This window comes from Peromyscus californicus, unplaced genomic scaffold (genome assembly GCF_007827085.1).
Source record: "Peromyscus californicus insignis strain IS unplaced genomic scaffold, ASM782708v3 Scaffold_13__1_contigs__length_99412109, whole genome shotgun sequence".
Lineage (NCBI taxonomy): Eukaryota > Metazoa > Chordata > Mammalia > Rodentia > Cricetidae > Peromyscus > Peromyscus californicus.
In genome coordinates this window covers 39,897,173-39,913,937 of record NW_026294424.1, presented here as the reverse complement: position 1 = coordinate 39,913,937, position 16,765 = coordinate 39,897,173, and the positions used below count along the sequence as shown (strand labels likewise).

Sequence of the window (16,765 nt, the reverse complement as noted above, 5' to 3'; positions counted from 1 at the left end):
TACACTCATTGTAAGTTAGAAAGTTCTTATGTATTTATGATTTTAGTACTTGCTTATTGGATAATTTGAGTGAATTATCTAACTTCCCCAAGTGTTAGATTTTTCTCACATATACAACTTTTTGGTTAAATTACAAATAAAACAAAGAAGACACTGTATGAGATACTGCATCTCCAGCATTGATGCCTCTCAACAAAAACTGATTAGGTAAAGATTGGATATTTCCTGGATACCAGCTGCTCTACCAGGGCTGGCATCAGCTATTCAGGACCATCATATGTGGGTAGATGGGAGCAGTGATAGTCCAGGCATGGGGTGAGGACAGGGCAATGAAGGGTATATCAGCCCTGTCAGTGTGGACAGTATCAGTGAACAATAACCAGCCTGTGAATAATGAAGAGAGGTTTTACAGGAAAAGGAATTGTATAGGTGTTATATAGTTAAAGAAGAAACAGCACATTTGTGTTCTCTCTCTCTCCCCCCCCTCGTGTGTGTGTATGTGTGTGTGTGTATGTGTGTGTGTGTGTGTGTGTGTGTGTGTGTGTGTGTGTGTGTGTGTGTGCATGAGACATTGCTTGATGACTCTCAAAGTTAACAGTGGGTTGTTCTGGGAAAGAGTTCCAATATAGACCTTAGAGTTCACACACAACTACTGGGCACTGAGGTACTGATCCATGTAGAAGGCCTCTTTGATACTGGATGCCAAGTCAAAGATTTGCCCCTACTAAGGACAACTGACAGTGTTTTCTTTCTTTCGTCTTTGGAGTCTATTAGTTACTTTGCTAATCACCGTGACAAAACATCTTTCAGAGCAGCTTAAGGGAGAAAGGGCTTATCCAGGCTCACAGTTTCAGAGGGCACAGTCCATCATGGCAGGAAAGGAGTAATGGCTGGGAAGTTTTGTCAGTGATGGTAGGAACCTATAGTATAGTTTTTTCCACATTATAGTAGATAAGTAGACAGCTAAACTCAATTCAGAAGTGGGCATAAGTTTCAAAGGCTTCCCCATACTGACCTACATCTTCCAGCTAAATCTCACATCCCATAGGTTATATAACCTCCCCAAACTGTGCCTCCTGCTGAGTACCAAGTGTACACATATACCAGCCCATGAGAGACATTTTCCACAAACAAGAATGGATGACAAGAATAGTACCTCTCCAAGACAGAAAGCTCAAAGACAAGAGGCTGCTGGGTTGCATTGACGTCAGAGAGAAGGAGTGAGGAGAACGGACTTGTCTGCGGAGCTTTGTTGGGGCCATTCCCCAGGTCTTTAAGATACTGAGGAGAAGCAGATAGAGAGTCCCTGTTTCCTCACTTGTCTACCAACAAACGATTTTATTGAATAATAATTAAAAAAACTAACATTGACATGGATGTGTGTATGAAGTACCTTAGCTTTATCAATTTTTTTTTAAATTTCAAAAGAAATGGCTTTATTGACATTTTTGGATTACATTATAGAAATCATATGCTCACATCACCTGATATTTTATATTGAGGTGATTTTTGCTTGTTTGTTATTTATGGTAGACACTAGTCCTCATCAACTGTAGTCACTTATACTGCAACATTGTACATCAAGTCCTTTGACATTTGAACTGTTAATATTTTGAGGTATGCAAAAGGGATTGTTTGTATCTCATATGATCTGTTCTCTTTGTGTGTTTATAGAATGCCCTATGTCAAAAAGGTAGATTTCCTCTTCTATTTTCTACTAGTCATTTAAAATTTGTTATATTATACATTCATATGCTTATTTCACACATAACATATATTAATTACTAGAGATATAATCTATTTTTTACATGTGAAAATGAATTGTCACAATACTATGTATCAAACAATTCATCCTGACCAGGTTTATAGTCCCAGGTATGAAATTTGTCCCATTGTACAGACCCCCTAGTCAAGCAAAAAGCAGTTGATTGAATCCATAGCCATCACGGCACTGTTATACCAATGGGGAAACCTTGTCAGGAAGGTCAGTACTGTAGCATACAGGTACCAGCACTGGGGAAGATTACTGGTTTCTTTTTTCTCCAAGTACTTCCTGGTACTATGAAAGCTAGTAGGTAGGGATAAAGATTCCTGGTTAGTTCAAGATTGATTTTTCCAAGTCCTGTAGTCAAAATGAGTGTTCTCTTCAGCAATGGGGTCTCACCAGGTCTCAATGCCCTTTCTGTTTTTCATCCATTTCTCATGTGTGCTTCTGCTTCTGCTGGTTTTTTTTTTTTTTTTTTTTTTTTTTCACCTGTCCTGGATCTCACTCTGTAGACCAGGCTGGCCTCGAACTCACAGAGATCTGCCTGCCTCTGGCTCCCGAGTCCTGGGATTAAAGGCGTGTGCTACCACTGCCCGGCCCTGCTTCTTCTGTTTTGTTCTCCATTATGTCCCATCATTCTGCCTCTCCAGCCAGTCTTCTTCATTTTATATTATAATGTACAAATACTGTGGTGGTGCTATAAGCTTCATGTAAACAATATTTTAAGGATTTCTATTTTCTTTCTGGTGTCCATATAGTTTTTTGAATCATTCCTCCATGGTAGGATAAGCACATTGTTCCTCCCTCTCCCCCTATTATGAGTGCTCCAGTGGTGAATAATTTTGCATATAAAGCATTTACATATTCTTGGATTATGTCCTCTGGATGGATTCCCAGGAATAAAATTACTAAGTCAAAGGGCATGAACATTTTTAATTCTTTTAATTCATGGCGTGTATTTATTTAAAAATTTCAACTTAATAAAGATTCTGTTAAGTCCCTGGTACTATATTATATTTGCCTCGATCTGAACCTTGCCAAGCCTCTGTCTGTCTTGAACAGTGGGGTCTCGCCACCTTAGCCTCCTGCCTAACACTACTCCACTAGAACCCCTTCCCATGTGCACTCGAGCTATTTTGTTCCCCATTCTACCCTACCTTTCTACCTCTTCAGCCAGTCTTCTTCACCTTACATTACAATGTACAAATGAGTTTGTGGTGTTATAAGCCGTATGCAAACATTACTTTAAATAACGCCCTGTGGAAGTTTAAAGAGAGATTAGAGCGTTCTCTTCGGTGAATTTATCCTTTTTTATTGTTCATTGTTTATAACATTTCTTGTATATTCATTTATTCAGGCAGTCATTTAGTAAGCACCCATCCTATGCTTCATAGTGAAGTATAAACAGGGTCTTATGAACCGTTTCCTCATAGACAAGACAGTAAACAACAAGCCAATCAGTGAAGTACTTCCCCGGAGGAAAACAGGCTGGTACCGTAGGGAGCTGGTTTCTACGATTTGGATGATCTGAAGAGACAAGGAACCTAGGATTGGATTGACAAGTAGCTGAGAGCTACACCAAGTTCGGGAAAGCATACACTGAATGGCTGAGTGGCAACGGGTCCAAAGCACCTGGTAGAAGGTAGAACGTGGCCTGGGACAGGAGGAAGGAGCCTGTGGCAAAATACAAACTCTCTCAGCTGTGAAGGGAAAGCAAATGAGAATAGACACAAGACAAAGTCCCAGGCCTGTGTCCCATGTGCTCACGAGGCAGAGTGAGGACCACGGGGAGGCTAAGAAATGAGGGAGGGATCCAGGTCAGTGACTGTCGGATCTTTCAGGCTTCTCTAAAGAGGTTACAAGAGTGCTCAGGGGTGCAAGTGAAGATATGAAATAGAAAACTACCACACTGTCCGGGCTGGAGATACTGAGGTACAGAGAAAGAGTGGAAAAGGGTTGAAATAAATAGAGTGGGATTTCCAGGGATCCATTGGAAAGAGGTCCATGGGACTGGAAGATGAATTGGCGGCATTAGGCTCAGAAAAAGAAAGGAATCAACACATCTCAAAATGCTCACTCAAGCAACTCCAGGATTGGGAGTGCATCACAAGTGGGAGGAGAGGGGGTAAGATTAGAGTCGAGTTGCAGTTGGGAGGGTCTGGCTGTGCTCTTGGCTAGTCAGGGTCCAGATGCAGTTAAGATGAAGGCCAACAGGCAGCTGAAACCACAGTCCTCTAGTCCTGGAGAAGAGCTGGGGACTGTGAAAGACTTGGGTGTCAAGTGTGTAAGACAGGTCATTCAGGCCGCCCAGTGGTAGGGCTTGCAAACAGGAAGGAAAGGAGACATTGGAATGTCACCAAGATGTGCTGAGTCTCCTCTATTTTAGTTTCCTTGTGCATAAAAATGTCTCATTTTTTCTCCAACCCCAAAGAAAAATATCTGGGCTTTCTAATGACATTCTAAGGCCTCAGTCCTGGCATAGTTCTCTAACATTTAGTGCAGATCCGAGGCATGATTTCTGTCGTGTGATCAACTATTCTGATGCATTTGGGTGGGCTAGATAAAAAAGCTGTTGCATCTTGCAAGTTTTCCCAAAAATGTTCTCATGTTCTTTGTATTTATGTTGGAGAAGAAAATGCTGCACGTGATTCTGTGGCGAGTTTTTCTCCAGATATACAAGTGACTGCCTCTCCACAGGATTCTGCAGTTGAGGACCTCTTATACATCAGGGTGTGCTGCCATCTGAGCTGTTGTGCTCCACACTCTAGAACTGTCACCCAGGAGACCTTTGCACCTGGTATTACACCTCACTGGATCATTTGCAAGACAGCTTCACATAGGGTCTCCTGTATATTATTTTTGATATGTTAAATTGCATTTCTCGCCGGGTGGTGGTGGCGCACGCCTTTAATCCCAGCACTCGGGAGGCACAGCCAGGCGGATCTCTGTGAGTTCGAGGCCAGCCTGGTCTCCAAAGCGAGTTCCAGGAAAGGCACAAAGCTACACAGAGAAACCCTGCCTCGAAAAACCAAAAAAAAAAAAAAAAAATTGCATTTCTCCATGCTTGAGTATAAAATAAGAAAATGAATTTACACAGAAAGAGCCCAGAAAGTCCCTGAACTGGCTACTTTCATGTGACAACTTGACACAAGCTAGAGTCATCAGAGAGGAAGAAGCCTCAGTTAAGGAAATGCCTCCATGAGACCCAGCTGTAAGGCAATGATCAATGGTGGTGGGCCCAGCCCATGGTGGGTGGTACCATCCCTGGGCCGGTGGCCTGGGTTCTATAAGAAGGTGGGTTAAGCAAGGCATGGGAAGCAAGCCAGTAAGCAGCACCCCTCCAGAGCTCTGTATCAGTTCTTGCTTCCAGGATCCTGCCCTGTTTGAGTTCCTGTCCTGATTTCCTTCAGTGATGAACAAAGTAGAAGTGTAAGCCAAGTAAACCCTTTCCTCCCCGACTTGACTTATGTTCATGGTGTTTTGTTGCAGCAACAGAAACCCTAAGACAGTCCCCCATGTTGCCACTTACTTGGCCAGAGACCTTGAGTCTATTTCTTTTCTTATTTTTTTCTTGATTAAAATATAATTACATACTTTATTCTCTCCTCCTTTCTCCTTCCAACCCCTCCCATTTATTACCCCCTTGCTCCCTCTCAAACCCATCATTTATTTTTCTTTGTTATTGTTACATGCAGAGACACACAGACACAAATATAGACACACACACACACACACACACACACATACACACTTTGCACACCCAGTCCATTTAGTGTTACTTGTATTCATATTTTAGGACTGATCTGTTGGTATTAGATAACCAATTAGGGGGCTTATTCTTGGGAAGTCTATTTCTCTAGCTCTTAGCATTTCTCAGTTGGCAGCATTTCTTTGTCTACTGATGAGGCCCCATGTGACTTCTCTCTACTGTGTTAGCAAGTCTATTGGCATTGTCCTTGTGCTGGTGTTGTGTAGGCAGCCCTATTGTTGAGGTATCTTGTCCTTTCTAGGAGACACAATCCCACAGCGTATTTCCTGGTCCTGTGGCTCTTGCAATTTTTTTTGGCTCATCTTCCTTGATGTTCCCTGAGTCTTAGGTGCTGGAGTTGTGTTGTAGATGTAGCCATTGGGACTGGGCACTCCACACTCACTTGTTCTCTGCATTTGACCAGTTGTGGTTTCTTGTAATGGTTTCTACCTGTTGCAACAAGAAGGTTCTTTGAGGAGTGAGAGCCTTGCTTACCTGTGGGTAGAGTGATAAATATTTTAGATGCAGGTAGCTATTGGGCTGGCTTAGTGGATTGACAGGAAAAGGTTGTCCTCTCAGGTCCATGCCCTCACCAGCCTCCAGAAATTGGCCAAGTTTCCATTACAAGGCGTAATGTCCTTCCTTTTGCGTGTGCCTAGGTCCAATTAGAGACTTGTTGGTGATGGACAAGATATGAGTCCCACTATTGCTCCTTAGGGTTATTGTGCCCTGCCATGCTGCATGGCATTATGGTTCACAGGCATCACAGCTGGGTAGGACTATTGGTTGCGGCCCTCCTTTGGAAGTTTGCATAGCATCTTTCAGTACTATGAGGAGGTTTTCAGGTCAGATCCAGCTTGGTTCCTCTGGAGCTTGTGTAGAACACGCCTGGTGTCTTCAGCAATGGGGACTTACCTTGAGCCTCTGAGAAGTCGCCAAGGGCACCAGCAATAACCTCTACTGCTTTGGGAATCTCTGGGGCTCCCCTTACTAACCACTCAAAAGGGGTGTAGATGAATTTCTAAATGGTCTTATTAAATAAAAAAACATGGAGCCAAATATAGGGGTGAAAGTCTTAGAGATCAGGGAAATAGGAAAAGCCTCCAGCCAACCTTATCTCACCAACTCTGTAGCTTCCAAATGCCTGCATGTGTTTATTTGGGTCCAAGCAGCTGTGGGACTGGTGGGTGAGAGAGATTTGTCCTGACTGCTGGCCAGGTGGGACACAGGAAACTTTCAGCTACAGAGGGGTTTCTCATGCCTGGTATTGGGGTGTTTGTTAGTCTATAAGCTTCTTAGGGTTTGGGTCCGTTTCTAAATATCCTGGAGATTAAAATTTCTCCATGAAATTGTGATAATAAAGATACTAACCCAAGAGGGACACTATGTGGACTAGAATGCCATATGTAATGAATAGAAGTAATTATGTTATTGTTGGTTACAGACCTGCCATGTGTCTTGTCTGTCTGTAAAAGACACAAGACTCAAGTAAAGATGGTAAGAAATTGACAGGAATCTAAATGTAGAAAGGAAAAATTATTATTTGCTTCCAACTGTGAAAACTCTGGTGGCAAAGGGCTCATTTTGGGAGAGTAAACACACACACACACACATATACACACACACACACACACACACCACTGTTTTTGATCATCCAATGCAATATTTGTTTGTGGAATATTCATAATTAATTGTGATTTAGTGAACCAAAGTCGGAGAAGGAAATACATGAATTCCTCGGGTATTTTCAGGGAAAAAGACACAGATCTGTCTTTTGTTGCAAAAGTGTATGGTTCAGAGCCAGGGCTCTCTGTGGTTTTACCCCACCTCTTTCCCACAGCAGTATATACTTGCACTGAATAGAATACAGCAACCCCTTTCTCCAAGGAAAGCCTTGAATTGTGAGCAAATTTCCAAGAGTCTCTAGTGACAGGGACAGTTCACTGTCATGGCAACATGCAGTTTTAAGATGTCTATTAAGCTGATAGCAAACATTTACCAGCAAATAAAATACAGTTTCGCTAAGAATAAATGAAATCAGAGTTGATAATTTCAGAAGAAAAAAAAAAAGGAAGATTTTGTTTCCCTTAAAATATTATAGAGATAAATACAAAACAAAGAAAGAAAAGAAGGAAGGAAGAGGAGGAGGAAGAGGAGAAGAGTTTAAAAATTCTTGCCTGTATCTTGTAGCTAGAGTTTTCCTGCCTGGCCCACAGTCAGGACAAATCTCTCTTACCTGTCAGTCCCACAGCCGTTCAAACCCGACCAAGTAAACACAGAGACTTATTTTGCTTACAAACTGTATGGCCGTGGCAGGCTTCTCGCTAACTGTTCTTACAGCTTAAATTAACCCATTTCTATAACTCTATACCTTGCCACGTGGCTCGTGGCTTACCGGCATCTTCACATGCTGTTTCTCATCGTGGGAGCTGGCAGTGTCTCTCTGACTCAGCCTTCCACTTCCCAGCTTTATTCTCCTCCTTGTCCCGCCTACACTTCCTGCCTAGCCAATGGCCAATCAGTGTTTTATTTATTGACTAATCAGCAACATATTTGCCATACAGATCATCCCACAGCAGTATCTATTACATGCTTCTGCAGTTAGGAGCTACCAAGGGAAAATGATGCAACCTCTTTACTTTTCTTTCTGTGTCCCCACAAACTGTGGGAGCAATGAAAATCTGTGCTTTGGGTTGTGTGTTCCAGATGGGGAAGTTCCCCACATGCAGCACATTAATATTAACTGCATGTTTAAGCAAATGAGGTTATTTGGGGGGATATTTAGATAAAGGTATGTAACAATGTAGTGGTTGTGAGTTCAAATGTAGACACAGGACTCTCCACCACCATCCCCGCCCCGCCTTTGAGTCCTTTCTTTGAAACCAACAGCTGTGTAATTGCCCGCACCAGTGTTGAGCTTCCAAGGCTTGGTTTCCTAACATCTGTGAAATGGGCTCAGTAAGGACTTTGTGAAAAAGGTCTTCTCTGAGGTTTTAAGAAGCTGTGCTAAGGGCAGAGTTCAGAACAGTGGCCAACACAGAGTTGAGTGATGACCCTGTTCTGAATAAACATGGCTTATTTTAAAATTCCCAAATTGGGAGAAAAGCGGGATAGAGATAGAGATAGTAGTATGGTGGCTCCTAACCTATAATCCCAATAGTTTGGGAGGCTGAGGCAAGAGGATTGCTATGAGCTTGAGGCCAGCTTGGGCTACACAGAAGTCTCAGCCACAGAGTGAGACAGTGTCCTAAAAAAATAAATCCAAAACTAAAAGGAAAATATAAAGACTTCCAGTCCAGGAAAACAGATTGCAAGTACCTCCCGAGGGTCATGGAAAGACAGAAGGCAGTTAGTTTCGGGAGACTTTTCTGTCTCCTATCTCAGTATAAGGCGAAGACCAACAAAGACATTGAGAAATGCAAGCGTGACCCCGTTCGCTCTGTTTTCGGTTTATTCTAGGAGTTTAGCTGACTTGTGTAAATGGGAGTGACTGAAATGAAGGTAAGATACAAATTAGCATAGTGTTGCCAATGTAGATGCACAGGACAGGGTGTCATGAGACATTCTTACAGTCTAGATCACAAGATACTGAAGCCAGTCAACACCCTGCCCACATCCCTGCTTTCAGACCCCTCCGCAATACTCCCTGCTTTGACCTGTTTTAGTTTAATTAAACCACGCACACATTTTTAAGGAGTAGACGCTTTAAGTGTGGCTCATTCTTTGGAGGGGGTATATGTGCACCACGTGACGAGTGGTTGCCATGGTAATTTCTCATTATTGTTGAATTGAAAAATAATTACTCTGGCAAAAATCCCCCGTAACCTGTCAGTGCTTAAGTTAAAGATGCCGGGGGGCATCCCCAGTACCAGGATCATGTTTTTGGTGGAGAGGGACAGAGTAGGGATGGGAGAGAATCCGGGATGGGAGGAAATGCCTCTGTGGATTTTTTTAATATAATTAAGGATCTTTTCTGCTGTTTGGCATGAGTGTGTCTCCCATCCCGATGTATGACTTGGCTGTCAGTGGGACTTGGGCTCACCTGTGAGTGAGACAAAAGGAATAAGAATTTTAATCGCTGAAATGCATATGGGGGATTATTTAGGATCGAGGCACTTCGATGATATTTTTACCTAATTAAAATATATGAGGATTGTCAACAATAGAGCCCTTGCCAGTGTTCAGGCCTAGTCAATTTTGTGTTTATTTACCTGGAAGTTGCTGTATGCTGTTGTAATTTTTAGGGAAAGGGACCCAGTTTGTTTTTCTGTTAATATTCAGATACAAAACAACAGCATGGACAGGAAATGCCTGTTTGCTGGGAAAGGGCAGGTCCCCCAAATGGAAGCCATGTGACAGGTTCATGGATAGGAAATGCATGTGAGTTGGGGTGCTGGAACATCAGGGCTCCTTTTCTCTGGGTCACTGCAAAGGACCACAAAGAACCTATGCTTTCTTTCTTACTATAGTGTCAAGGAGTGCCCCCCTTTTGGGTAACAGAGCTCCTGACACACCCTTCTCCTTTGAGACAAGAACCGACAAACTTTACTTACTTTATCACTCACTGTTCTGTTCCATTGTTATTTCTTGGATGCTTAGAAGTAACTGCTCCTCCTCCTGGCAGAGCGGGTCTTGGCTTTGTAATTATGTTGCTCTCACTATTGATCCCACTTGGAAACACATCACTCAGAGGTTCTCTTTGTTTCATCCCTACCTATGCATCCATCCATCAAACGAGAAGTCCAAGGTCTTCCTAATCAAAGAACGGAAGAATAACCCAGCATGTTCCCTAAGTTCAGGGCACTTCAGGTGTCTGTCCCTGAGAAATTCCTACACACTTACAGACAGGGATGGGGCAAAGGTTCTCACTACAGCACTGCCAGTCGTGATGGCAAGACATTAGTGGAAAAAATGTTCTAATAAACTTTAATACATTCATCTCATGCGTTAGTGTGTGGCTTATACAAGACAAGAAGAGCCCCCAGGCTATAAAGTGGATGGGTCTCTAAACAGATGGTTGACGACTGGGCATGTAGCTCAGTGATAGAACACTTGACCCAGCATGCAAAAAAATCCCAGCCATGATCCCCAGCAGAGCAGAATAAACTAAACAAACAAATAAAACAATTAAAGTTATGAGGCCAACACGATGGCTCAGCAGATAAAGGTCCTGCTGCCAAGCCTGATGACCCGAGTTCGATCCCTGATACCCACGTAGTGGAAGGAGAGAACTGACTCCCACAGGTTGTACTCTGACATCCACACATGTGATATTGCAGGTGTGAGCCCTTTCTCTCACACAATGCACACAATAAATAAACAAATTAATGTAGTAATAAAAAAGAAAACAAAAATTCATGTTTAAAGAAGAATAATGGACTTTAGCATTTAAATAAAACATTAGAAACACTAGGGTTGCATATAGCTGTGGTCAAATATGCATTTAAATTAGAGTTGGGCTTGCAAGATTCATATGATTTTTAAGAGACAATTGCTTCTAGGGGAAAGGAGAGAAATATACTGTATGATATGGAGACCCTGGGCACTTATTTTTATTTATCATTTAAATTCATTAGAAAGGAATCCAGTTTATCATTTGAATAGTTGTCAGTGCAGGATAATGGGCTTCAGATCTTCATCATCTTGTTCTCTGCTCTCTAGTCTTTAAAGTAAATAAAGCCTGCCTCATTTCAATATGGTCAGCAATGTGTTCTTGTGCTATGAGAAATCACACCTGAAAGGTGACTCCAGAATGGCAGGTTTGGTGAGAGGCAGGTTTTGGAGCTTCTGCCTCAATGCAAACTTCTAACCTGCATGTCTGTGGCCCTGGCTGGTAGAGGAGAGGTAGGTTACAACATGGTACAAAGCCCCGACACAAACGCTGCCTCCATCCCTGTGCTTCTGCACTCAGAATCCTCAGACTCCTCCAGCACTCCAGGAAGAAGTTCATTAGCTGGGGTCAGGACCTCTCCTGTTCATTCCTGTTTCTTGCTCCCCTCTTGGTTGCTCATTTCTAGGAAGGAATCTGGCCAGAGATGGAAAAGGTAACAGTGGCCCGTGCCCGTCCTTAAGGCAGCACACTGCAACAGTCAGGCGTGTGCATAAGCAAGTTGCAAGGCCCTGAGTCAACAATAGTTTCCTGTGCACTTCAATGGGGGCTAAATTGGCAAACTTCCCTAGCCCGGGGGGCAGCAGAAGAGGAGATCAAGATTTGGTGCTTGCCAGATATCCCAGGCTACAAGAATGACACCGTAACACGTGACTGCTGATGTAACCAGATGGCTAAGAGCCAAGTTTCTACCAGGTTGGATTCTTAGACATTCTGCAAAGGGTTCTAATGTGGTTCAGCAGGGGTCACTCTGGCTGTAATTGGTCATTTTGAGAAAGGCCTAGCTTCTTCCTTACACAGATTTATTCTACAAGATTGCTACCCCATCCCAGGAGCCATAGCAGGCAGCAAGAGAAGAGACTGGCAACAGGAAAACGTGTGTGTGGCGGAGTCAGGGGAGACCCTAATCTGTAAACGGCTGGAGGAAGAAACTTCTTGAGAAGCATCCTTGAATGCACGCCAGCTGACTGCTAGTTCCAACTCCTGTGATCTGTTTTACGGTGGAAACAAAATCACCATTTCAGCAGAAACTGGAGGGAAGGGAGCATGTGGATTGGAATTAGATAGACTGTATATAAACTTTTGCACCATTGTTTTGTCGTTTAGTTTTATTGACTAGCTTAATGTTTTTGGATTCAGATTCCTTTTCTACAAGTGAAGTAAGCGTCAAATGAGATCATAATGAATATTCAGAACAGAATTTATCAAAGAGTCACGACATGTAGCTTTCTTCTCAGTCCTCACAGACTATCAGGGTTAGTAGTCCCTTACCAAAGCAACAAACATGTAAAGGAGTTAGGTGGATTGGCGAAGGTCATTAAGCCATTAAGAGACAGGGTTTATATATTCAAGATAGGGTAACATAGAGGTTAAGGACATACATTCCCAAAAGGTTGCCAGCTCCACTTGTTGGAGGCAATTAGAGCAGTTATGAATACAAGGTGGTTTATTGCATGTAAAACACTTGGAAATACTGGGTTATGGGTCCCGATCTTAACCTAGGGGTCTCAGTGTGTGGGCTTTCCACAGGCAGCTTCCTTTATGCACAGCTGAGACAGGACCGTCCAACTCTCAATAGTTAGTATTTTTTTTCTTCAAGATCCTTTCCTTCCCTGTTAATATTTATACCCTTATAACTAAAGGTTAATCTAAAAGCTTTGTACGTATATGCTTTTCTAACTTAAAATAGAGCCCAGAAATTTAAAAATTATTGTTATTATTATTATTGTGTGAGTATGTGAGTGTGTGAGTGAGCGAGTACTTGCATTCATGTGTGCCTGTGTGTGTGTATGTGTGTGTGTGTGTGTGTGTGTGTGTGTGTGTGTGTGTGTGTGTGATGTGCCTATGTGAAAACAGGATTGGTCATACGCTGGCACGCATGCAGAAGCCAAAGAACTACTCTCAGGAGTCAGGAGCCAGTCCCTTCCTTCCACTGTGGGTTCCAGGATTGAATGTAGGTTGTCAGATTGGCGTGGCAAGCACCTTTACTCACTAGGCCATCTTGCTGGCTGTAAACACAGCAAAGAGCTATGATTGTTGAAAATCAGCCAAGAAACAAAGAATCAGCAAACAGTGAAGCTCTCTGGACAGCTTTGTCCAGGGGTTTTCCCAAGTTGGGTTAAGATAAAGTATGGGTTCAATAAGAAGTTTTATTAACTCAGTCAGCTAAAAAGGCCAGCACTGCCTGTGCTTGGCAATCTGAACTCAAACATTCCATCTTTGTTTGTGGGGTGTTCTTTGAAGCTGTGTAATAACACCAATTGTTCCAGGGTGCTGCCGCTGATGTGCCTTACTCCTTACAAACCTGTTCTGTAGTTAGTTTGGATCAAGTGACATCTCTCCTTGGGTCATATGCCTGTTGCAACTTGTTCTCACTCCCGTGGAAGCTTTTCTGAGAATACACAAGGCTATCCACAGACAGTTATCAAACTAGTTTTTGCTCAGGCCTCTTCTTTTTCTCCCAACTATCTCACGTCAGTCTGGACTGTTTCTTAGTTTTTGTCTTGTACTGGTTCGTTCTGCAGCTGATGTCTCAGAGACCAAGAGTCAGATTGTAGGAAAATGGATGTGGTGACCCAATCCAGTCTATGGACATCCAACTAATGAGCAAGGCAGAAAGGTGGTTTTCTAGATTCCACTCAGGTCTTTAACTAGATGCTGGGCTAAGTTGTGTGTGGGCTACAATCTGGCGAAACCTGAAAAGCAGCTCGATTCATTTGCAGATTGGTTTGTAGAATTTATTTTTTGATGCAGTTCTTTTGAGCACAGACCATCTCCTGCTCCAGAAATGATGTAGAGGTGGTGGTGGACCGCAGCAGGGAGAAGGCTTTTTCTTGATCTCACCGAACTCCACATCTGTGGGCATTTCACAGCCTCTAACCTAGTTCACTCGCACATCTACCCTGCCAGGTGGATATTATTTCGACTACTTTTGTGGTTGTGGTTATTTGCAATTTTCAAAGAAGCAGGTCAGTTAAACCACCTGGGTTTTAATAGATAGGAAGCCTAGGACATAGGCTTGTCCTAGGAGAGCCTTGTCCACAGGAGCAAATTCCACCAGTGACATAGTACCTAGCAAACCTGGGCATGAATTCCGGCAGTAAATCTGTGCTACAAAAGCAGGGAGCTTGAGAACCAAGGGGGCCTGGGGTGGAATGTTCTTGCTCTTTCTCCCTCCCTCTTCCTAAAACCTCATCCTCCCCGCCACCCCCCATCCCTAACTAATACAGCTCAGGAGCTGTGGCGGATGGCTGCAGCAGAGCAGAGGTACAGAAAAGGCAGACATCCCGGCTTCTGATTCGAAGTCCCATTCCCACCTTTTGATGGCTGGCATACCCAGTAAGTCACATTCCCCCCTGAAGGTTTAGTTTCTGCAGTTGCAAAGCTCAGAAAAAAGTACAAGCAGCTGCATTCATTCACAGGATCACTTCTACTGAGAATACCATGGGCCTGATGCCGTTCTGTGGGCTGGAGAATGCAGGACAGAAATGAAGCTCCTGATGTTAAGGAGCTAATCCTTGTGCCAAAGAAGAAAGCAAAAATGAAAATAAAAATAAGAGATTTGTGGATTACATTGGAAAACACAGAAAAATCAGTTAGTATAGCATTTGGCAGGCATTGAATACCATTAAGGGCTGATATTTATCATTTATCATTTATTTATTTATTTTTCTATCTGTCTATCTATCTGTCTGTCTGTCTGTCTGTCTATCTATAGCAACTTAAATTCAGATAAACTAGTGAGTTCAGCATTCCAAAATGGGGTTTATTTCCCAAACTGGTTTTTCTACTTCCAAACTCATAGACTTTTCTAAATGCTCTAGAAACTTCCACAGTATCTATCTTGAATGATGGGGGTCTCAGAAATGGTCAAGGCTGTCTTTACATTGCTCATCTGATGTTCCCCTAGCGGGCTTTTAGGATGGAACCCATTTCTTACTCAGATGTGTATTCTGTGGTACCGAACATAGTAAATGATCAATAAAATATTTTACAGAGGAGACCAGAGTGGGAGTTTGAATGAGGGTCTGCGCCCTGTTTTGGGGGTGATTTTGTGTTTACTGTTGTGTTTTCTTAAGAAAAGCATTGGCCTTAATGTGACTATTGGGTGGAATCCAGAGGAAGGAGACAGAAAAGTTCATTTGTCTGAGCTTCTTCCGTTCTGCGGGAGAGGGCGACATCAATCTCCCCAGGCTTCTTAATTGTTCTTGTAAGAAATGAAGGATCATTCCTGAGGTCTTCCAGTGATGACAACTTAAGGTTGTCATAAGCAGAACAGCTTAATGGTCAGTAGGGAGGCTGCAATGTCTCCCCTCCACCAGGGCCCCAGCCTTGGGGGACATAGTGAGTAGTGATTCCCCTCTGCACCCTACTCATCTGACAGGCAGCTGGGAGCCATCTTCCCTCCAGTCTGGCACCAGAGTAGATAGGCAATCTCTGGAGAAAGATTTTGCTTAAGAATTTGAAGGGTAAATAACATTAAACTGGATATTGCCTCAACCTCTGCTGTGGGCCCCTTCATCTCTTGGGGATCAGCAATCTCAAAGTCCTTCAGCTACATCCTTCCTAAAGTGTTTTCTAGATAAACAAGGGAAACACTCAAGGAAAGTCAAACAGACTGACGTGGAGGCCTGCATTCTCCTGAACTTTTCCATTTTTTGTAATTGTTTTAATAACAAGTGAGCTGTTGCTGCCTTAAAAAAAATCTTCAAGAGAATCCACAGGCATAAGACTGTTGCTTCTGGATTGGTGTGTGTGTGTGTGTGTGTGTGTGTGTGTGTGTGTGTGTGTGTGTGTGTGTGTGATGCAATAGCTGTCTACTTACAATGATATCATTGTATAAAAAGTGAAACTATGAACATCCCTATTTGATCAAATCATTAAAAAATGACAATTGTTGATCTGGTTGTAATAATGTATTTTCCATCAATAAAAATGGACTCAAGGCAGCTGACAGAAAACAAACAAACAAACAAAGAAACCTACAAAAAAACTAAAGCCACAATCTTGAATGTATTCATATCAAATAACTGCCCTTTAATGAAGATACAGCCATTGCATTTCAAAGTACATTTTAGAAATCTCTCCGAATGTGTCCTCAAGAATTAGTTTTTAGTTGGTTGAGTTGGTATTAGATTGCCTACTGAACTGTAATTTGATCCTTTGATCCACATTTGAAGCAATTAATTTGAAAAGTGACCACACACTGCCCACCCCCTCTCAGAACCCCCCCCACATATGCTAAGGAGGGAGTCCCCGTTTTTTGTACTGTTGTTGTTGTTCTGTCTTAGTGGTTATCCCAACCCCCTTTTTCTCGTCCTCTTTGACATATTTGCTGCTTTTGCCTTTGCTTGTTAAATAAATGACCTACCTGTCTCTTTGCAGGACAGTGACAACCTCTGGTGGGATGCGTTTGCCACTGAATTTTTCGAAGATGATGCCACATTAACTCTTTCATTTTGTTTGGAAGACGGACCAAAGCGATACAGTAAGGAAGAAGTTTATTTTTCTAATACTCCCTTATTTTTGTGACTGTAAGACCCCACAGGGGTTTGAGCATAATACCTTGAACTGACAGCTTGATAATAATGCCTCTCTGGCCCGACAATGAGCTTGCTTCCCACCAAGGCAGCCCAAGTCACCA

The 16,765-nt window shown here is 42.7% G+C and overlaps 1 protein-coding gene across 12 annotated transcripts in view; it reads left to right on the top strand.

The window, feature by feature from the left end:
- The window catches only part of Ldb2 (LIM domain binding 2), a 351,760-nt gene that overhangs the window by 121,905 nt on the left and 213,090 nt on the right, over positions 1–16,765 (top strand). For all 12 annotated transcript variants that reach the window (XM_052734872.1, XM_052734870.1, XM_052734871.1 and 9 more), the window contains exon 2: positions 16,507–16,609. In XM_052734872.1, the coding sequence (XP_052590832.1) occupies positions 16,507–16,609 (103 nt within the window). The remainder of the gene's footprint in view (positions 1–16,506; positions 16,610–16,765) is intronic.